Source organism: Rhinatrema bivittatum, chromosome 12, assembly GCF_901001135.1.
Source record: "Rhinatrema bivittatum chromosome 12, aRhiBiv1.1, whole genome shotgun sequence".
Classification (NCBI taxonomy): domain Eukaryota; kingdom Metazoa; phylum Chordata; class Amphibia; order Gymnophiona; family Rhinatrematidae; genus Rhinatrema; species Rhinatrema bivittatum.
Window position 1 is genome coordinate 67264197 of NC_042626.1, and position 20855 is coordinate 67285051.

At 46.7% G+C, this 20855-nt stretch overlaps 1 protein-coding gene across 1 annotated transcript in view; it reads left to right on the forward strand.

Annotated features, from left to right (window-relative positions):
- Positions 1-20855, forward strand: part of TLK2 (tousled like kinase 2) — a 226197-nt gene that overhangs the window by 146096 nt on the left and 59246 nt on the right. The window contains exon 11 of the mRNA XM_029572698.1: positions 6152-6304. Coding sequence (XP_029428558.1) covers positions 6152-6304 — 153 coding nt within the window. The remainder of the gene's footprint in view (positions 1-6151; positions 6305-20855) is intronic.

The window sequence follows — 20855 nt, forward strand, 5'->3', positions numbered from 1 at the left end:
TTCCCTCACATTTCTCAAGGGAAGAAAACTTTTTCATTTACGTTTTCAGTCACATTTTTCTCATAATTGGGTCTCCCTTCGATATAGTCTTAGTGAGTATATTTTTCAGATAGTTTTTGATCGATTCTGGTCACCTCACTGTCGATTCCCGCCGGTCATTGACAGTTATTAGGCCATAACTTTATCATGGCCTTGGGGTTTAAAAAATGTCTGGATTGCAACCGGACTATGTCCATTACTGGCCCACATTATGTATATGTTCTGTGCCTGGGATCAGGCCACGACGTCCGGGCTTGCTCAACCTGTGCCCAGATGACACCGAAGGGCAGGCGTGCCCGTTTGGATAAGATGGAAGAATTGTTCAAAAAGATTCCATCGTCATCGTCGTCCCCAAGGGTAACACCTCCCTCGGTAACTAAACATCGAGGTGAAACACGAGCCGATGACCGTCCATCACCGGCACCGTCCATATCATCGAAAGCATCTTCTTCAGCATCGAAGAGTTATCGGTAAAAGAAGCGGCATCGCCATGGACCCAGCGGATGGTAAACCATCGTCGTCAGGATCGAAATCCATCGAGCCAATGCCTAAGTCCCATGTACTAGAGCCAACTCCACCGGCTGTACACAAGGAACCGCGGCGCTTTCCACCAGGTGTCAGAGGATGTGCCACCAATAATCATCGTGGAAGTAGCAATAGCGCCAGCAGTACCTTCCCCAGTGGCAGTGGACACTGCCCTGATTTCAAGGGACTACTTTAGTCCAACAGGCCATCGTCGAGGCTCTGAGGAACCTGCAGCCTCCGACAGTGCCATCGGCATCGGCATTGGAACAGTCAATTTTTCAGCCTTTGCTGAATAGACTCGATGCCTTATTTAGAAGCCTTTCCTTCGACACAGACTGCACCGATTCTATCGATGCAGCCATCAACACCATCGATGCCGATACACCCACAGGTGGCTCCAGCCATCCCGGTTCCCAGATCATCGGAGGAGGACGGGGAGACTCCGATTCTGCACCTGGACCATCGGGGCTTCATCGACTTCGAGTTCCGAAGACACCCTCGATGCCTTTCAAAGACACATCGATGCCAATCCATCCAGGTCCATCGGGGGACACACGGAATCGATTTCCACAGATACATTTGAGGTCTATCGATTCCCCAACGATGCCCTCACTTCCAACGATGCCAAAACACATCCCAACAAAAGCTGTGTTTAAGTCGAAGCATCATGTCCAACCAGAGAACACTGACTCCCCTCACCATCCTCAATATACACCTTGGAAGGATGTTGACACTGACATGGAGTCAGAGGAACTGCAATCAGAGCCCTCTCCACCAGAGGAGAGAAAGAAATCCCCTCCAGAAGATTTGTCATTTACAAATTTTATCAAAGAAATCGCAGATACAATTCCCTTTAAATTGATCACAGAGGAGGATACTAGACATAAAGCTCTAGAAGTACTGCAGTTCGTGGATGCACCGAAGGAAATTATGGCTATCCCAATCCATGCAGTCCTCTTGGAACTGCAACAACGAATGTGGGAACATCCCTGCTCAGTCCCACCAGTGAATCGGAGAACAGATGCTACTTATTTTAGTGCAGCATGCTCCAGGGTACCAAAAACCCCAACTACCTCACCATTCGGTAGTTATAGAATCCACTCAGAAGAAGGCTCAGAAACAAAAACCTCATTCTTCTGTCCCACCAGGGAAGGAGCAACGATTCTTGGACACCTTAGGGAAGAAGGTCTATCAAGGTTCCATGCTGGTAGCACGTATTGCAGCATACCAGCTGTTTATGACACAATACCAAAGGAACTTATGGAAACAAGTACAGGGTATTGTGGATAACCTCCCACAAAATATCAACTACCTTTGGCTACATTAGTTGACAAAGGATTAGAATTTGGCAAACACGAGGTGAGAGTAGCTTATGACGTGTTCGAAACATCAACTCGTCTATCTGCCTCTGCAAAAAATGCTAGAAGATGGGCCTGGCTCAAGGCTTCGGACCTCAGGCAGGAAGTCCAAGAAAGGCTTGCAGATCTCCCTTGTGTTGGCGGACAATCTTTTCGGGGAAAAGATCCAAGCTACGGTATCTCAGTTGAAAGACCATCATGAGACTCTCCAGCAGCTATCAAAATTGGCAGCAGATCAGCCAACTTCCCTAAGACGACCAACACGCAGAGACTCGAGGCAACCCTTCTACAGACCTAGAAGGTATTACCCACCTGCCTCTTCAGCACGTCAATACCGTTCTTCACAGAGAGGAAGTCCACGTCAGCCGAAACAACAAAAAACCCAGCCACCAACCCAAACTGGACCAGCAGCGGGTTTTTGAACAGAGTCAAGAGAACAGCAGCCTCTTTCTAAACCCTATGCCCTCCCTACCAGTCGGAGGTCGACTTCATTATTTCCAACACCAATGGAGTCTCATCACAAAAGACCAATGGGTATTAGCTATATTAAATCAGGGATATCACCTAAAATTCAATACGATTCACCCGCATTCTCCTCCCATTTCACTTTGGTCAAGTACCTATGATTCGTAGTGGGAAAGAATCATTACCAATATTGAGTCCTACCGTTCGGACTGGCCTCTGCTCCTCGAGTATTCACAAAATGCCTAGCAGTAGTGGCTGCACATTTAAGAAAAAACTGCATTCATGTTTTTCCATACCCAAATGATTGGCTAATCAGAAGTCCACCCAGGCAGGGAACTCTCTCTGCCTTGAAAACCACAATAACACTATTGCATCTTTTGGGATTTCTCATCAATTACCCAAAATCCCACATCAAGCTGTCTCAACTCCTCACATTCATCGGAGCAGACCTCGACACCACAGTGGCGAAAGCTTCCCTTCCAAGCGACCGTGCTGACAATCTGGCACGCTTAGCGAACATTGTAATTCATCACCAGTTCGCATCCGCCCATCAAATACTGGTGCTACTAGGACACATGGCCTCGACAGTACATGTCACTCCTATGCAAAGTTAGCCATGAGAAAAACTCAATGGACTTTGAAATCTCAATGGCTACAAGCTTTCCAACCGCTGTCGTACACAATTCAAATCACCGACCAGCTTGGAGAAGAGACGGCTGAGGGGGGAATATAATAGAGATGTTTAAAATCATGAGAGGGGGCTGAGGGGGGGGATATGATAGAGATGTTTAAAATCATGAGAGGTCTAGAATGGGTAGATGTGAATCCGGTTATTTACTCTTTCGGATAGTAGAAAGACTAGGGGGCACTCCATGAAGTTAGCATGGAGCACATTTAAAACTAATCGGAGAAAGTTCTTTTTTGCTCAACGCACAATTAAACTCTGGAATTTGTTGCCAGAGGATGTGGTTAGTGCAGTTAGTATAGTTGTGTTTAAAAAAGGATTGGATAAGTTCTTGGAGGAGAAGTCCATTACCTGCTATTAAGTTCATTTAGAGAATAGCCACTGCCATTAGCAATGGTAACATGGAATAGACTTAGCTTTTGGGTACTTGCCAGGTTCTTGTGGCCTGGATTGGCCACTGTTGGAAACAGGATGCTGGACTTGATGGACCCTTGGCCTGACCCAGTATGGCATTTTGTTATGTTCTTATGACCAGTTAACGTCTGTCGCTCCACTAGTGGACAAATCAAACAGCATTGAAAGCTGGTCTCCCATTCCAACAGGAAAATCCGCAAGTCATCCTGACTACAGATGCCTCCAACCTTGGATGGGGAGCTCACGTCAACAACATTCAAACACAAGGGACGTGGACTACGCTCGAAAAACAGTATCAAATACATTTCTTGGAACTTCAAGCTATGAGATATGCCCTTTATGCCTTCAAAGACTGCCTCTCAAACAAGACTGTATTGATACAAACAGACAACACAGTAGCAATGTGGTATATAAACAAACAAGGAGGCACAGGCTCTTATCTGCTATGCCAGGAAGCAGTACAGATTTGGGCTTGGGCTCTAGAGCATTCCATACATCTCTGAGCAACTTATCTGGCGGGCATCAAAAACATCCTAGCGGACGATCTCAGTCGACATTTCAATCCCCACGAATGGTTGCTGGACCCATGTGTAGCGAGCAAAATCTTTCAACGCTGGGGTCGCCCAACCATAGACCTCTTTGCTTCCACACTGAACCACAAAGTGGAAAGGTTCTGCTCCCTCCACGGACGTCGACAAACAGTCCCCCGGGACGCATTTGCTCGCCCCTGGAACACAGGTCTTCTATATGCGTATCCTCCAATTCCGCTCATAGTGAAAACTCTCGTGAAGCTACAACAGGACAGAGGGACAATGATCCTCATAGCCCCGTACTGGCCTCGACAAGTATGGTTTCCCATGCTCCTCGACCTCTCAATCTCACAACCAATCCGCCTGGGCACACAGCCCACTCTCATCACTCAGAATCAGGGCAAGTGGTGTCATCCCAACCTGCAACTCTTGCCCTAACAGCTTGGATGTTGAAAGCTTAATTCTGCAACCACTTAATCTTTCAACACAAGTCTCTCAAGTTCTGGTAGCTTCACGAAAGCCTTCCACATGTAAATCCTACCACTTTTAAGTGGACTTGATTTACAAAATGGTGCACACAAAAGGGTATAGAACCTTTCTCCTGCCCCACTTCTTCTTTACTAGATTACCTATACCAGCTATCGGATTCTGGTCTCCAGACATCCTCTGTAAGGGTACACCTAAGCGCCATAGTGGCATACCACAAGGGAATAGGGGATGCGCCAATTACAGCACAACCCCTAGTAAGTAGGTTCATGAGAGGCTTACTTCACCTTAAACCTCCCATTCGACCACCGGTCACTGAATGGGACCTGAATTTAGTACTAACAAGGCTCATGTGCTCACCGTTCGAGCCTCTACACTCTTGTGAAGAAAAATTCCTTACATGGAAAGTGCTTTTCTTAATAGCCATTACATCAGCTAGAAGGGTCAGTAAGTTGCAAGCTCTCATCACATACTCGCCCTACACAAGGTTCCTACATGACAGAGTAGTCCTTCGCACTCACCCCAAATTCTTACCAAAAGTAGTAACATTCATATCAATCAGTCAATAGTCTTGCCTATGTTCTTTCCAAGACCTCACTCTCACCAGGGAGAGAGAGTCTTACACACCTTGGACTGTAAACGTGCACTAGCTTTTTACCTGAACTGCACGGCAGTCCATAGGAAATCCACCCAACTCTGTTTCTTTCGACAAAAATAAACCAGGAGTTGCGGTAGGAAAACAGACTCTCTCCAACTAGCTAGCAGACTGTATTGAATTCTATTATGAAAAAGCAAATATTCCTCTCCAGGGGCGAGTAAAAGCACATTCAGTAAGGGCTATGTCCACATCAGTAGCACACTATCGTTCAGTGCTCATCCTAGACATATGTAAAGCTGCAACATGGAGTTCCCTTCACACCTTTGCAGCTCATTATTGTCTGGACAAAGAAGGATGACAAGATTCAGCCTTTGGACAATATGTCTTAAAGAACTTATTTCCAGTATAACACCAACTCCTTCTACATCCATCCTGCTGTGATTTCAGGCTGCCTCATTCTTTCCAGCAATACACCAGTTGTTGTGCTCGTTGCACACGTTGTATGCTGTTGGTACAATATAAGAATGGCTCAGCCTGTAGCTTGCTAATCATCCATATGTGAGGACTATCATCCTGCTTGTCCTGGGAGAAAGCAAAATTGCTTACCTTGTAATAGGTGGTATCCCAGCACAGCAGGATGTAGTCCTCACAGAACCCACCCCGCGGAGTTGGGTTCAATACGTTTTATTATTTTATTTTTTTTAGCTCATGCTTATTGCTGCAAACGAGACTGAAGGGAGACCCCTGTGGCTGAGAATATCATGGCATGCTGGGCATGCTCAGTAGGCCCACAGTGCCAGCCAAAAGTTTCTAGAAACTCTTGACAGAAGTTTTCCTTACCAGGGCTCCATCTGATGATGTCACCCATATGTGAGGACTACATCCTGCTGTCCTGGGATAACACCTATTACAAGATAAGCAATTTTGCTTTCTCCATATGATCCAGAAAAAGGATTCTCGCAGTCTGTTATAGAAGTTTATTTTTTTAAAACGTTCCTACTTGCTCACAAATGCACCTTGCTACTTCACGTGTTTGTTTCTCTCTCTCCAGGCAGCAGGAGAGGATAAATTCTCAGAGGGAAGAGATAGAGAGACAACGAAAGATGCTGGCGAAACGGAAACCTCCTGCCATGGGGCAGACACCACCTGCGAACAATGAGCAGAAACAGCGCAAAAGCAAGACCAACGGAGCGGAAAATGAAACGTAAGCGACTTCATCCTGTAGCAGGTTGGAGGTAACAAATCTGAGTGGAAATGCTGGTCTAGGATATGAGAGCATCTGTCTCCTTTCTGGCACTTTGCCATTCTTTATTGCTTGTGCTTTATGGAGGTGACTTTACCTCGCAATCTCTAATGACATGTTAAGTGTAAACCAAGGCTTTTGGTTGGGTGCTGTATCAGAATTTAACCTCATGGGAATTAACAAAATGAAGCCTTGCAGGAAGTTGCAAAAAGGAAACCCTGATTTCCCATTGATAGCAGGCTGAATTAGCCATGCTGTCTTGGAGCGTCGTCGGGCGACCGGCAGGCGGAGCTTCTCCTAGAGTGCAGAGTTTTGAACTCTGTGCGTCTGTGCAGTGAGGTTCCCACGCGATTGCTTAGTTTACCTCAGTCTCTTTTTTTTCCATGAGCAGGACTGCCCGCGGGCGGTTTTTCTCCTCTCCTCGTCTCTTCACCTTTTTCGGATTTTCGAAATTTTTTTCAGTTTAGCGATGGCTCCGAAGCCATTGGGCTTCAAGTATTGCAATGTGGCAAAATTATGTCCATCACCGATGGACATAATTATTTTTACATTTGTTTGGGCCCGGAGCACGACACAGCCTCTTGCAGAGACTGTGGTCGGATGTCGCCCCGGGCCCGAAGACAGCGCGCCGAAAAAATCGTGCGCCTACGGTCCCCTCATTCCTCGCCAGCTCCCGGCGAAGAAGATAAAAAAGAAGCCAAGAAGATCTATATCATTGGAAGGGGACTCGGCCAGGTCGGTGCCACCACCAGGGCCAAGAAGGGAAATCGAGGCTTCGACTCCCTTGTCAGATAAGTCGGCTGCGCCGTTGGGGACACAGGGCTCTGTGCTCCCTCGCTCCCGCTCCTCAATGCCGAAGCACTCTGAGCACGGGAAGAGCAAAAGTAGCCACACGAAGCACGGCGCAACGACGCACGGCGCATCGACGCCTTGACTACTTCAAGGCGCGGATTTGAGACTAGGTGCTTCAGATGCTGCTTCAGGGAGAGCTGCTTCGCTATCTGGGTCATCCCATCACAACGTTCACAAAAGAAAACATGTTCACCATCACCATCATGGTAATGCGAAACGTACGAAACATCATGACCCACCTATAGCTCCACTTCTCACTTCTCCCCAAGATGCATCTCAACAGGAGCATCATGTCAAACAAAAGGCCAAGAGAAAACATCTCCAAATGGCTAATTCACCATGTACAGATTCTGATGTGGAAATAGTTTCATCAGAGGGGGAGAGTTCTCAATCTGATTGGTCCTCTTCCTTGAGATCTCAGTCAAGTCACCATATGGAACCAAGTCGCCCTTCTCAAGATTTCTCTCTGAGGGCACCACCCCTTCCTTCAGAACAATTTCCTACGCCTTCACATCATACATTAGCATCAAAGGCGATGTCTCAAATTTCTCTTGCTTTGTCGTCTTTTTTTCCATGATCTTGATGAGATACATCCAAGGGATCTGGGTTCTCAGTCTCCAATTTCTACTCCACATATCCCAACGGTCCCGCCACCAAAACAAAGAGAAAAATCTCTTCCAGTTCCGGGTCGACCAGATTCTCCACATTCAAAATGGTCTATGTCGTCCCCTTCGTCATCTGTGGGGTTTCCATCAGACCCACCCGAGGGTCTTCCTGAACCATATTCTCCTCCAGAGGATCTATCCTACGCTAAATTTATAGAAAAAGTAGGATCTCTACTAAACATCAAAACAGGAAAACTTCCTGACCCTCAGGCGGAAGTTCTCGGCATCCTGAAGATATTTGAAATGCCACCTGAACCAACTGCCTTACCACCACATGCGGTGTTGGATGCGGTTTTACATAAGATGTGGGAGAAACCTTTTTCTACCTCGGCGGCCTCAAGGAAAACAGATTTAAAACACAGGATGCGAAATTCCACAATATATGACTCCACCCAGTTACCTCATAATTCGGTAGTGGTGGAATCGGCACTGTTACGGGCCAAATGATCAAAACTCCATGCAAATTCACCACCAGGGAAGGATCATAAATCCCTGGATGATTTTGGCCGTAAGGTCTATCACTCCTCCATGCTGGCCATGAAGATACAACACCATCAGTTTTATATAATACAGTATCTCTTTGAATGTTTGCAGAGATTACGTCCAATATGTGTGGCAGAGGATAATTCTTTACCACAACTATTCACAGATATGGAGGAGGGTCTCAGATACTTACTCCATTCAGTTTGAGTCATTCGAATCATCTGCTCGTTCCTCAGCAACGGCAGTAGCAGCTCGTTGCATGGCATGGTTAAGAGCTAGTTCCATAAGGGACGATGTCCATGACAAACTGGTGGATATTCCTTGTTTGGGGGACAATCTATTCGGTACCAAGTTTGGTGAAATGGTAACTCTTCTAAAGGAGCAGAATACAGCAGTGCAATCTGACTTCTTCAGAACCGCATTCTTCTTCTAAGCGATTTTATCATTCATACCGAAGAAGACCTTATGGAAGGGCTCCTTTTAGATCCTACAACACGGATAGATCTCAGTATTATCAGCACCAACGTTACCAACCACAACCACCAGCGTCTCGTGGGCGACCTCGCCAACCACGTCCACCAAAACCAACTCCAGCAGCACCACCACCAAAACCAGCACAGTCTTTTTGAGTTACCCAGAGCCACCTCCACCCCATTACATAGGGGGCCACCTTCAGCTCTTTTATTCCAGCTGGGAGAACATTACTCGGATCGCTGGGTGCTAAACATCACAAAAGAAGGTTACCGATTTAAATCTGTTAACTCTTCCCACACTTCCACAAATTTCCTCTCTCAAGAGTATATCAAATTATTCAACAGATCTACAGGAACAGTTAGTCAGTCTGCAGGTGCAGAAGTCCATCCGAATTCTTCCAAATTCACTACTAAATCAAGGATTTTACTCCCCATATTTTCTCATTCCAAAAAAGTCAGAAGGCCTTCGACCCATCTTAGATTTAAGAAATCTCAACAAACACATTCAAAAAGAGAAATTCAAGATGACATCCCTCTAGAGTATCCTACCCCTCCTGCAACCCGACGACTGGCTATGCTCCATAGACCTGAATAATGCTTATTCCCATATACCCATGCACCCTTCCTCCTGGCAATATCTTTGTTTCCAAATTCAGAACATCCGTTATTAGTTCAAGGTACTACCCTTTGGCCTTTCCTCAGCCCCGAGGGTGTTCACAAAATGCTTAGCGGTGGTGGTGGCTCATCTCCGGCAGCTCTCGATACAGATTTTTCCCTATCTCGATGACTGGCTGTTAGTAGCCTCTGATCCGACTATCTTAAAGACTCATGCATTCCAAACAATCAATTGTCTTCAGAAGCTGGGATTCATAATCAATTATGAAAAATCCCATCTTCAACCTATTCAGGTTCTACAGTTCATTGGAACCCTCATCAACACGGTACATCAGAGGGCGTACCTACCACACGACAGGATACAAACTCTGTTCTCTCTGGCTCAACGTCTGTTCAATCAATCACAGGCATTGGCACGACAAATTCTTCAACTGTTGGGTCATATGGCAGCAGCTATCCATGTAGTCCCATACACAAGACTCCACATGCATCGTCTACAATGGGGTCTCAAGAACCAGTGGTCACAGTTCTGGCAACCACTGTCAACCAGAGTACGCCTCACCAGACAAATGCGAACAGACATTCAATGGTGGATGAATATCAACCACCTGAACTCTGGAGCACCGTTCAGCGACCTCCTTATCAAGTCACTCTCACTACGGATGCCTCACGGAAAGGCTGGGGAGCCCATCTAAACAACTTAAACTCAGGGCCGTTGGTCTCTATGGGAGTCCAATTTTCAAATTAATCTCGTCTAACTTCGAGCCATTTGGAAAGCACTTCAAACCTTCTTGACCACTCTTCAGGGAAAACATCATGGTATACACAGACAACCAAGTAGCCATGTTTTATATAAACAAAGAAGGAGGGTCCGGTTCCTGGATCCTCTGTCGAGAAACGCTTCGCATTCTGACGTGGGCAGTATCCAATCAAGTCTCTATACAAGCCACTTACCTTCCCGGTCTCAACAGTGTAACAGCGGATCGCCTCAGCAGAATTTTCCATCCACACGAATGGACTTTGAACCGGGGTGTAGTGGCCAACATATTCCATCAGTGGGGATATCCAACAATAGATCTGTTTGCCACAGAGAACAACCGACAAACTTGGACATTTTGCTCCATCTACCACAGCAAACTTCATTACACTCCAGATGCTTTCCTCATTTCATGGACGGAGGGCCTACTTTACGCTTACCCTCCCATTCCACTAATTTCCAGAACAATACAAAAATGCATCACAGATGCAGCGGACATGATACTCATAGCCCCATCCTGGCCGAGGCAACCATGGTATCCATATCTCAAGCAACTATCCATTCGCCCACCGATTCTACTAGAAAACCATCCCCAACTTCTGACTCAGGAGGGGGGATCCCTTCTTCATCCAATGCATCAATTCCTCCATCTGACAGCATGGAGATTGAAAGGCACGTACTAAATTACCTGGGACTCTCACCTCAACTTGAAGATGTTCTCATTGAATCCAGAAAGCTGTCCTTGAGGCGTAACTATGCGGGGAAATGGCGCCGGTATGCAGAATGGTGCAGACCGAAAAACCTAGACCCTTTCTTTACAAAGATAACGCATTTTCTAGAATATCTCCATACTCTGTTCGCAGCGGGTCTCGCATACGCCTCTGTTAGAGTACATGTTAGCACAATTGCACCTTTTCACAATACTCAAAATGGTCTACCTATTTCCAACCACCCTTTAATCTCCAGATTCTTGTGTGGTATTCTACATCTGAGACCACCGGTCACAAAGCCGCCGGTAGCAAAGAATCTCAATATCGTACTGGAACAACTAATGTTACCTCTTTTCGAACCTCTAGATGCCTGTCATATCAAATACCTTACTTGGAAAACAATTTTCTTAGTAGCGGTAACATCAGCAAGGAGAGTAAGCGAATTTAAAGCCCTAGTTCACTACTCCCCGTATTTACAATTCTTTCATAATAAAGTCACACTTTGTCCTCATTCCACCTTCCTCCCGAAAGTGGTATCGGCGTTTCATATCAATCAGACCATTACTCTACCGATTTTCAAGCCAAAACCTCATCAGAACGACAGAGATAAACTTCTCCACACCTTGGACTGTAAAAGGGCATTGGCTTATTACAAACAAAGAACTCATTCGGAATCCAGACCATCTCAGTTATTCCTCTCTTTTAACCCAAACTCTCCTAACCAACCAGTCTCCAAAAGGACTTTAGCTAGTTGGCTATCCCAATGCATTACCTTTTGCTACAATAAGCGTAATCTACCACTACAAACGACACCAAAGGCACACCAAATAAGAGCAACTGCAACTTCAGTTGCCCATTACAGAAATGTTTCACTGATAGACATTTGCAAAGCAGCAACTTGGTCTTCTTTACACTTTCACAGTACACTACTGCTTAAACAGCAAAGGGCTTCTGATGCGGCCATGGGCTCGGCAATCCTGTCAACCATGACACAAAGATAAGACTGTCTACTGTATAAAGACTTACGGGTGGCATCCTAACCTACAAACAAACATCTAGACACCACCCGGGAGCTTGGGACTCCCAGACAGCATGGCTAATTCAGCCTGCTATCACCGGGAAAAAGCAAGTTTGCTTACCGTAAACGGTGTTTCCGTAAATAGCAGGCTGAATTAGCAATGCGATCCCTCCCACCTCCCTAGACAGTCTACACAAATACACAAAAAATACTTTTACGTTCTATATTCTTCTTGCTTTGAAACAACTAAGCAATCGCGCGGGAACCTCACCGCGCAGGCGCACAGAGTTCAAAACTCTGCACTCTAGGAGAAGCTCCGCCTGCCAGTCGTGCGACGACACTCCCAGACAGCATGGCTAATTCATCCTGCTATCTACGGAAACACCGTTTACGGTGAGCAAACTTGCTTATCCTCTTCAACATTACATTTTATAAATGCAGGTTTCCTTATACGTACCCGGATCAGTCCAGACTCCTGGGTTTAGGCATCCCTGCCAGCAGATGGAGACGGAGAAAGTTTCACTGACACTGCTTGATAAACCCTAGTGCCACCTGCAGTTCCTCAGTATTTCTTTGTCTCCAGCAGATGGTAGATGGTTCTGTGGTTTGAGCAGTTTTTGTTTTAGAGCCTTCCGGGGGTCTTTTTTGCTTTTTGGAAATCCTAAGGGGTTCTACCCTGCCCGGTCGAGGCAGGCGAACTGGGGGTCTGGGACCTCTTTGTGTGCTCGACTTGTGCGCCCGTGGGGTGTAAATCTGGTGATCCAGAGCCCTCCCCTTCACGAGGCCGCTCTGGCGGTTGCAGGCTCTAATACCCCTTTTTTTTTTTTTTTTAGAGGCACTCTATTCTTTTATATTTCAGGTCTAGGCTTGTGCCTCCATAATAAAGTTTTTGTTAATAATAAAAAAAAAAAAAAAAAAGCCAGAAGCAGGAGTTTTGATCACAGGCATGGCATGCTGTGCGAGTGGCTTCCTCTTCCTTTCAGGCTTCAGTGTGGGGGGTCTGATCTCCGAGCAAGGTAGGTTTATTTTGGCAGAGGCAGTCCCCCCTCTCCGGTGCAATGACCCATGGGTCGGCATGCAGGGCCTGTGGCTCAATCAGTAGGGCCTTTGTGCGGAATGCTCCGGAGGGGAGGGCTCATCACAGCCATTTTGTTTTCTTTGGTGGTTCCCATGCTGCAGGGAGGGGGGGGGGGATGCTCCCCAGCCTGTTTCATCTCTAGCCTCGATCAGGGGTATGGGGAGAAGGAAGTAAGCCATAGGTTGCTGGATCCCAGGCCCCTGCGGGGGTGGGGTGGGGGCAGATCTGCTGAGGCCTTTTTTCTCCGGATTTGTCCTGCTGCTGCATGATGCCTATTTGGCAAGGCAGCAAGCAGAGTGCAGGGCTCTGCCTTTCCGCCAGGCCGAAAGCCTTTCGGGGATCCCCAGGCAGCATGGCTCCAGGCTCAGTCGAACCTCCCAGGTCCAGCGGTTGCTCAGTCGTCCTCCTTCTTCGGGTACTGGTCAGGAGGAGTCAGATGTTACGCTCTAGTTTCCTGGGGACCCCAGGGAGAACCCTGATCAGAATGTCCCGGTGGATCCAGGGACCGCAGGGCCAGACCCAGGGGACAGTTTGCTCGCCTCAGTCCCTGAGGGGGATGACCCAAAGGTGGTTCGCCTTTTTCGGAAGGACAAATTTGAGGCTTTATTGCCTTTGGCCTACCAGGTTTTGGGGGTTAAAATCCCTCAGCAGGAGTCCGATTTGGAGGGGGCTGATCCAATTTTGGATGGTATGTGCAGCCCTCCTCCAGCTTTTCCATACCACATATTGGTGAAGAAATTGGTGGAGGCGGAATGGAGTTTTCCTGATTCTGGTCTCAAGGTGGAGAGGGCCATGTCAATGATTTATCTGGTGCCGGAGCAGGCATTGGAACTTTTTGCTGTCCCTAAGGTGGACGCTGCAGTTTCCACAGTCACCAAGCAAATGACTATCCCGGTGATAGGTTTCCGTGGCTTTAAAAGACGTTAAGGATCGCAAATTGGAAATCAATCTGAAGCGGATTTTTGAGGTCTCGGCCTTGGGCTTGAGAGCTGCTATTTGTTCTAGTTTTATGCAGCGTGTGTGCAGCAGTTGCAGGAGAGCCTGCCCAAGTCGGGGGAGGATGTAGACAAGGCTGAACGGATTGAGGCAGCTGTGCCTTATGGGGCGAATGCACTTTATGATTTGGTGCGTACCTTCTCTAGGGTAATGGCTTCGGCTGGGGCGGCCAGAAGATTACTTTGGTTGCGTAACTGGGCCGCGGATGTCTCCTCCAAAGTGCAGTTAGGATCTCTTCCCTTCAAAGGTCGCCTCTTATTTAGGGAGGAGCAGTTAATGCAGTCCCTTGAAGAGAAATAAGACCCTCTGGTTATCCGAGGATAAGCCTAAGGCCAAAATGTTTTTTCAGGTGCAGTTTCTGTTTCACTCTGATAGGAGATCTAGAACCTTGAGGGCCGTGCCAGTTTCTCAGAGGCAGTTATCTCCTCGTGGTCAGTCCTGGGGGCAGTCCTTTTGAGGTGTCCGGAGGCTGTTCCAAGGAGCCACTGGAGGGTCTGAGGCCAGAGATAAATCCTCGCAATCAGGTGAGGCTGGTCCACTCCATCGTTCCTATTATAGGAGGTCACCTGGCTCAGTTCTACGATGAGTGAACCAGAGTTACACAGGACCAGTGGGTTCTCAGTGTGGTCAGAAATGGCTATGCTGTAGAACTTGCTCAGCCCATCGCGAACTGTTTCTAATTTCCCCCTCCAGTCCCGTGAGCAAGCAGTAAGTGATATGGGAGACCCTAGATCGTCTCCAATGCCTGGGGGTGGTTATTCCAGTTCCTTCAGAAGTTCGCAAGGGAAGATATTCCATCTATTTTGTGGTCCCAAAGAAGGAGGGCATGTTTTGTCCAATTTTCGATTTGAAAAAGGTAAATGCAGCGCTCAAGGTGCCACGTTTCCGGATAGAGACTTGCGGTCAGTGATCGCAAGGGAGAGTTTCTTGCTTCACTGGATCTCACCAAGGCCTATCTCCATATTCCCATCCATCCGGACTCGCAGTGTTTTCTCTGCTTCATGATTCTGGGACAGCATTTTCAGTTTCAGGCCCTTCCTTTTGGTCTGGCCTCTGCCCCGCGCACTTTCACCAAGGTGATAGTGGTGGTAGCAGCGGCGCTGCGGCGGGAAGGTGTTCTGGTGCACCCATATCTAGACGACTGGCTTATTAGTGAGGTCGGAGGCCCTTTGTTGCCAGTCGGTTCACAAAGTTCTCTATCTTCTCCAGTCCCTCGGTTGGGTACTGAATGTGGCAAAGAGTTGTTGTATCCTGACACAATCTTTGGAGTATCTGGGTGCTCGGTCCGACACCTTGGTCTGTAAAGTGTATCTTTCGGAGGAGAGAGTATTGAAACTGCAGAGTCAGGTTCACCAGTTGTTGCAGTTACGTTGTTCCCAAGGTCTGGGATTATTTGTAGGTCCTGGGCTCGATGACTTCCAGCCCGGAGTTGGTGCCGTGGGTGTGTTCCCATCTGAGACCCTTGCGGAGGGTGCTTTTGGCTTGTTGGCAGCCAATATCTGAGGAATTCCAAATGCCGTTGCTCCTCAAGGGCGAAGCGAAAGAGGGCCTTTCCTGGTGGCTTCAGAGTTCCAATCTCGTTTGAGGGGTGGACCTCGAGGTTCGGATTGGGTGATAGTTACTACCTATGCCAGTCTCTGTGGATGGAGAGCAGTTTGTCAGTGGCACTCGCTCCAGGGTATTTGGTCCGCGAGAGAATCTGCTTGTCTGTCAACGGTTAGAGACCAGGGTGGTCCGTTTAGCCTTGCAGGAGTTTCTGCCGTTAGTCTGAGGTCAATCAGTAAGATTTCTTTCAGACAGTGCGACCACAGTGGCTTATATCAATCGGTAGGGCGGAACAAAGAGCCAAGCAGTAGCTCGGGAGGCACAACAGTTGATTCTTTGGGCGGAAAGGCACCTGGAATGCATAGCTGCGTCCCACATAGCCGGGGTCAAAAACATTCAGGCAGACTTCCTGTGTCAATCTCAGTTAGACCCGGGCGAGTGGGAATTATTGGATTCCGCGATGCAACTCATTCGAGATCGGTTAGGGTCTCCTCATGTGGATCTCATAATGACTCGTCAAAATGCCAAAGCGTTTCGTTTCTTCAGTCGGAGACGTCAGCACAGGGCCGAAGGAGTTGACGCCCTGGTTCTGCCTTGGCCGCAAGGGATCCTCCTGGCCGTTAGTGGGCAAGGTGTTGCGTTGCATAGAAAAACATTGCGGAGAGGTAAGAACATAAGAACATGCCATACTGGGTCAGACCAAGGGTCCATCAAGCCCAGCATCCTGTTTCCAAAAGTGGCCAATCCAGGCCATTAGAACCTGGCAAGTACCCAAAAACTGTCTATCCCATGCTACTGTTGCTAGTAATAGCAGTGGTATTGGTTGCCCCGGACTGGCCGTGGCATCCGTGGTTCGCGGATCTGATCAACCTAGCAGTGGATGGACCGATTCGCTTCAGGCATCTGGAGGGTCTTCTTCATCAGGGCCCCATATTTTCCGACCAGGCTGCTCACTTTTGTTTAGCGGCATGGCTTTTGAGTGGTGAAAGTTAAGGAATAGAGGTTATCCCGAAACTGTCATAACCACCTTATTGCAAGCCAGAAGAAAGTCCACGAATATGGCTTAGTTAGAGTATGGAAGGTGTTTGATTGCTGGTGCGCCGCTCATGGAGTGCAACCTCTCAAGTCCTCCATCCCAGATATTTTATCTTTTCTTCAAGATGGTTTCACTAAAGGCTTGTCTCCTAGCTCTCTTAGAGTACAGGTGGCGGCCTTGGGCTGCCTGCGTGGTAAGATCGAGGGTTCCACTATTTCCGCTCCTCCAGATGTTGTTAGGTTCCTTAGAGGAGCAAAGAATTTGCGTCCTCCAGTTAGAAATGTTTGTCCATCCTGGAACCTTAATCTGGTCCTACGAGATTTGTGTGCAGCGCCTTTTGAGCCCCTGCGGAGAGTGTCACTGAAGGACTTGACTCTCAAAATAAGGTTTTTCGTTGCTATATGCTTTTCTATAAGAATTTCGGAGTTGCAAGCTTTGTCCTGTCAAGACTCCTTCCTTCAAATTTTGAGTTCAGGGGTTTCGTTGAGGACAGTGCCTTCATTTTTATCGAAAGTAGTTTCCGCATTTCATGTGAACCAGTCAGTGGAGCTTCCAGCCTTTCCATTGGTAGATGCATCTGCTCCATATGCGAAGGAGCTCAAGCAGTTAGATGTTCAGTGAGCTCTATTGCACTGTCTAGAGGAGTCAAATGATTTCAGGAGGTCCGACCACCTTTGTTTTGTGGAGTGGCGCGAAGCGGGGTTCCTGTGGATGCAGATTATATTTCTAAGGTTACTGTTGCACGTTGGTTGAACGAGGCGATTGGGTCCACTTTCATTACACTGGTAAACAAAATTTTTGTTTCCTTCAGGCTTTTTGGTGTTCCAAATATATTTTTTGATGCAGATCACAGATGTTACTTCGAAATTTGTACATCACGTAAGGTTTTTGAGAAACAGCCAATTTTGTGAAATTTTAAAACATAATCTCGCATACATATATTTTCTTGCTGGACAGTAGTTTTTATGATTTTTAAAATTCATGTCATATTTTTTATGGCCATAAGCAACGGAACATATAACAGAGACTAATGTTTTTTTAAAATACACCAAGAAACTGCCTGATCATGCCAGAACTTGCTCGGGTAAGCCCCAGCTCGGCTACAAGATTCCAACTTGTTTCCATGTCGACGCAGCCTTATATAAGCAGCAGCAATGAGTAGTCTCCTATGTAATGTCTGTGTGAATGAGCAAATCGTATCACTAAAACTGTTGAGTTTAAAGCTTGTGGATTTAATTTCATATACTTTATGAAATGTCGCACCAATGTCATAATCGCCGTTTTGTTACATCTGGAGTGGAGGAGTAGCCTAGTGGTTAGAGCAGTGGGCTATGAACCAGGAGACTGTCGTTCCTTGTGACCTTGGGCAAGTCACTTTTCCTTCCATTGCCTCATGTACAAACTTAGATTGTAAGCCCTCTGGGGATAGGGAAATAACTACAGTACCTGAATGTAATCCACTTTGAAGTGCTGAAAAAAGTGCAAAAAAATAAACCTGTGGTGAGTTTACTCTGAAAGCACAGAAAAGGAGTATGACTGCACTCATTAAGAAGGCATATGAGTTATGCTTTGGGTGCAAAATTGGTGACCAGGACAGAGCATGGACTCCTCATATATGTTGCGCATCTTGTGCCAGGAGTCTGCGAGCTTGGCTGAAAGGTGTGTGACCATCCATGCCTTTTGCCATCCCAATGATATGGAGGGAACAGAAAAATCATATAACTGATTGTTACTTCTGCATGACGAATGTGTCAGGATACTCATCAAAGAACAGGAAGTTTGAGTACCCTAACCTTGCATCAGCAATGAGAACAGTGCCGCATGACGACAGTCTTCCTGTTCCAAAACCGCCAGAGGTATGGACACGTTATGAGCAGGAGGAGGTAGGCGATGATGGCAAGCCATCGCAGATGGAAGCTGCGGCTGATCCTGACTTTGTGCCATCAACATCCAGCGATCCTCATTTAATATCTCAGTCAGAGCTTGAACGATCTGGTCAGAGATTTGGCTTTATCGAAGAGTCAGGCGGAGCTGTTTGGGTCAAGGCTGCAAGGATGGAATCTTTTGTCATCTGATATGAAAATTTCAGTATTTCACAGCCGTCATGAGGATTTGACAAAATATTTCAACCAAGGAAACAGTTTGACTTTTTGCTGTGACATCAATGGACTGTTTTGTGCTCTCGGATGTGATCACGATCCAACAGAATGGCGACTGTTTATTGATTCATCATTCTTAAGTTTGAAGGCTGTTTTGCTGCACAACGGCAATATCTACCCATCAATACCTGTCAGACTGTTCATATGAAAGAAACGTATGAGAACATGCAGCTACTGCTGAACCACATTGAGTACTCGAGGTACAACTGGAATTTGTGTGGTGATCTCAAGGTAGTTGCAGTTCAACTGGGTCTGCAGCTTGGCTACACAAAGTATTGTTGCTTCCTTTGTGAGTGGAGCAGTTGAGCAAGAGATTCGCATTATGTTAGAAAAGTCTGGCCTCTCCGCAAGAAGTTGGTTCCAGGGTAGAAGAATGTTGCACACGACCCATTGGTGGCTCCAAGTAAGATATTTCTTCCACCTTTGCACATCATATTTGGGCTGATGAAAAACTTCATTAAGGCAATGAACAAGCAAAGTAAAGCCTTTGATTATTTGCGGCAAATGTTTCCATGCATAAGTGATGCAAAGATAAAAGAAGGTGTTTTCATTGGCCCACAAATCCGAGCTGTGATGGACAGCCACTTTGGTCTTCTGTGTTGCGTGGATAGCCTTCAAGAATGTTGTTTGTGACATTCTAGGCAACTATAAGGCAGCAGACTATGTCGAACAGGTTGAAAATCTGCTTCAGGCATACAAATTGATGAAGTGCAACATGTCATTGAAGATACATTTTCTTCATTCCCACTTGGACTTCTTCCCAGACAACCTTGGCACTGTGAGTGACGAACATGGTGAAAAGTTTCATCAAGACATTGTCAAAATGGAGAAATGGTATTAAGGCAAGTGAACCCCTCCATGCTGGGTGACTATTGTTAGACTCTCATCCGCAAAGCGTTGGACAGGGATTACAAACGAAAATCTGTGGCAAAACATTTTTAGTTTTGTTTTCTGGTGCAAACATTGCCATTATAGCTTATGTCACTATAGACACGTAACAATACTTAATGCAGTGGTTTTCAACAGGTGTGTCGGGACACACTGGTGTGTCGTGAGGTCTTGGGAGGTGTGTCACAGGGCCATCAAATGGTTGCCTCCTTATCAGCCCGGGTAGGAGTTGGTTGACTTCTCTTACATTGGGCCTGATGGGAGGCTACTTTCCCTTCTCTTTCTGGCCCAGTTGGAGACTGTTTCCTCCTTCACCCAGATCAGAGTGAGACATTGCCAGCTCCTGCTGTTCTGAGCCTGATGAGATGCAAACTTTATCTTCCCCTACTGAGTCTGGGAGTGATGCTGCTGATGATCTCTTCACCCTGTGGAGGATGGGGGAAAGGAGGTAGGGGATGCTGGGAAGATGAAGGAGTGTAGGGGCTGGTGAACAGGAAGGGATCAAGGTAGCTGGACAGGCAGGGAGATGGGATGAAGAGGGTAGGGAGAGTCAAGCAGGAGAGAGAGAGAGCACAGGAAAGAGGAGGATGTGGGGAGCAGGAATGCAGGGCAGGATATGAGTGTGAGCGGATGATTGAAAGAGAGTAATTGGGAAAAGTGAAGGTTGATGGAGGAATGGAAGGGGCGTGCAAGAGCCATAATATGTCAGTTTTGGGAATGCACATTTCTTCTATCTTTGTTCTTTGCTTAGTGTGAGAGGATATGTATTTCTGTTTCTAGCTCTCCAGTTTTGCACTGCATGCATTGTGGCTTTTTGAGGTTTCCATTCCAGGTTTTGTCTCCATATTTGTAACTTGTGGTCTTTTATTCTGTATTTGGTGAAGGTCAGATCTGTATGTGTAACTGAAGTGAGGTATTTTACTAGTAGGTAGGGATTTGAATCAATCTTTGTTGCATTTTCTCATTCTCAATAGAATATAAGAACATAAATTGCCATACTGGGTCAGACCAAGGGTCCATCAAGCCCAGCATCCTGTTTCCAACAGTGGCCAATCCAGGCTACAAGTACCTGGCAAGTACCCAAACATTAAGCAGATCCCATGCTACTGTTGCCGGTAATAGCAGTGGATATTCTCTAAGACAACTTGATTAATAGCAGTTAATGGACTTCTCCATGAACTTATCCAAACCTTTTTTAAACCCAGCTACACTAACTGCACTAACCACATCCTCTGGC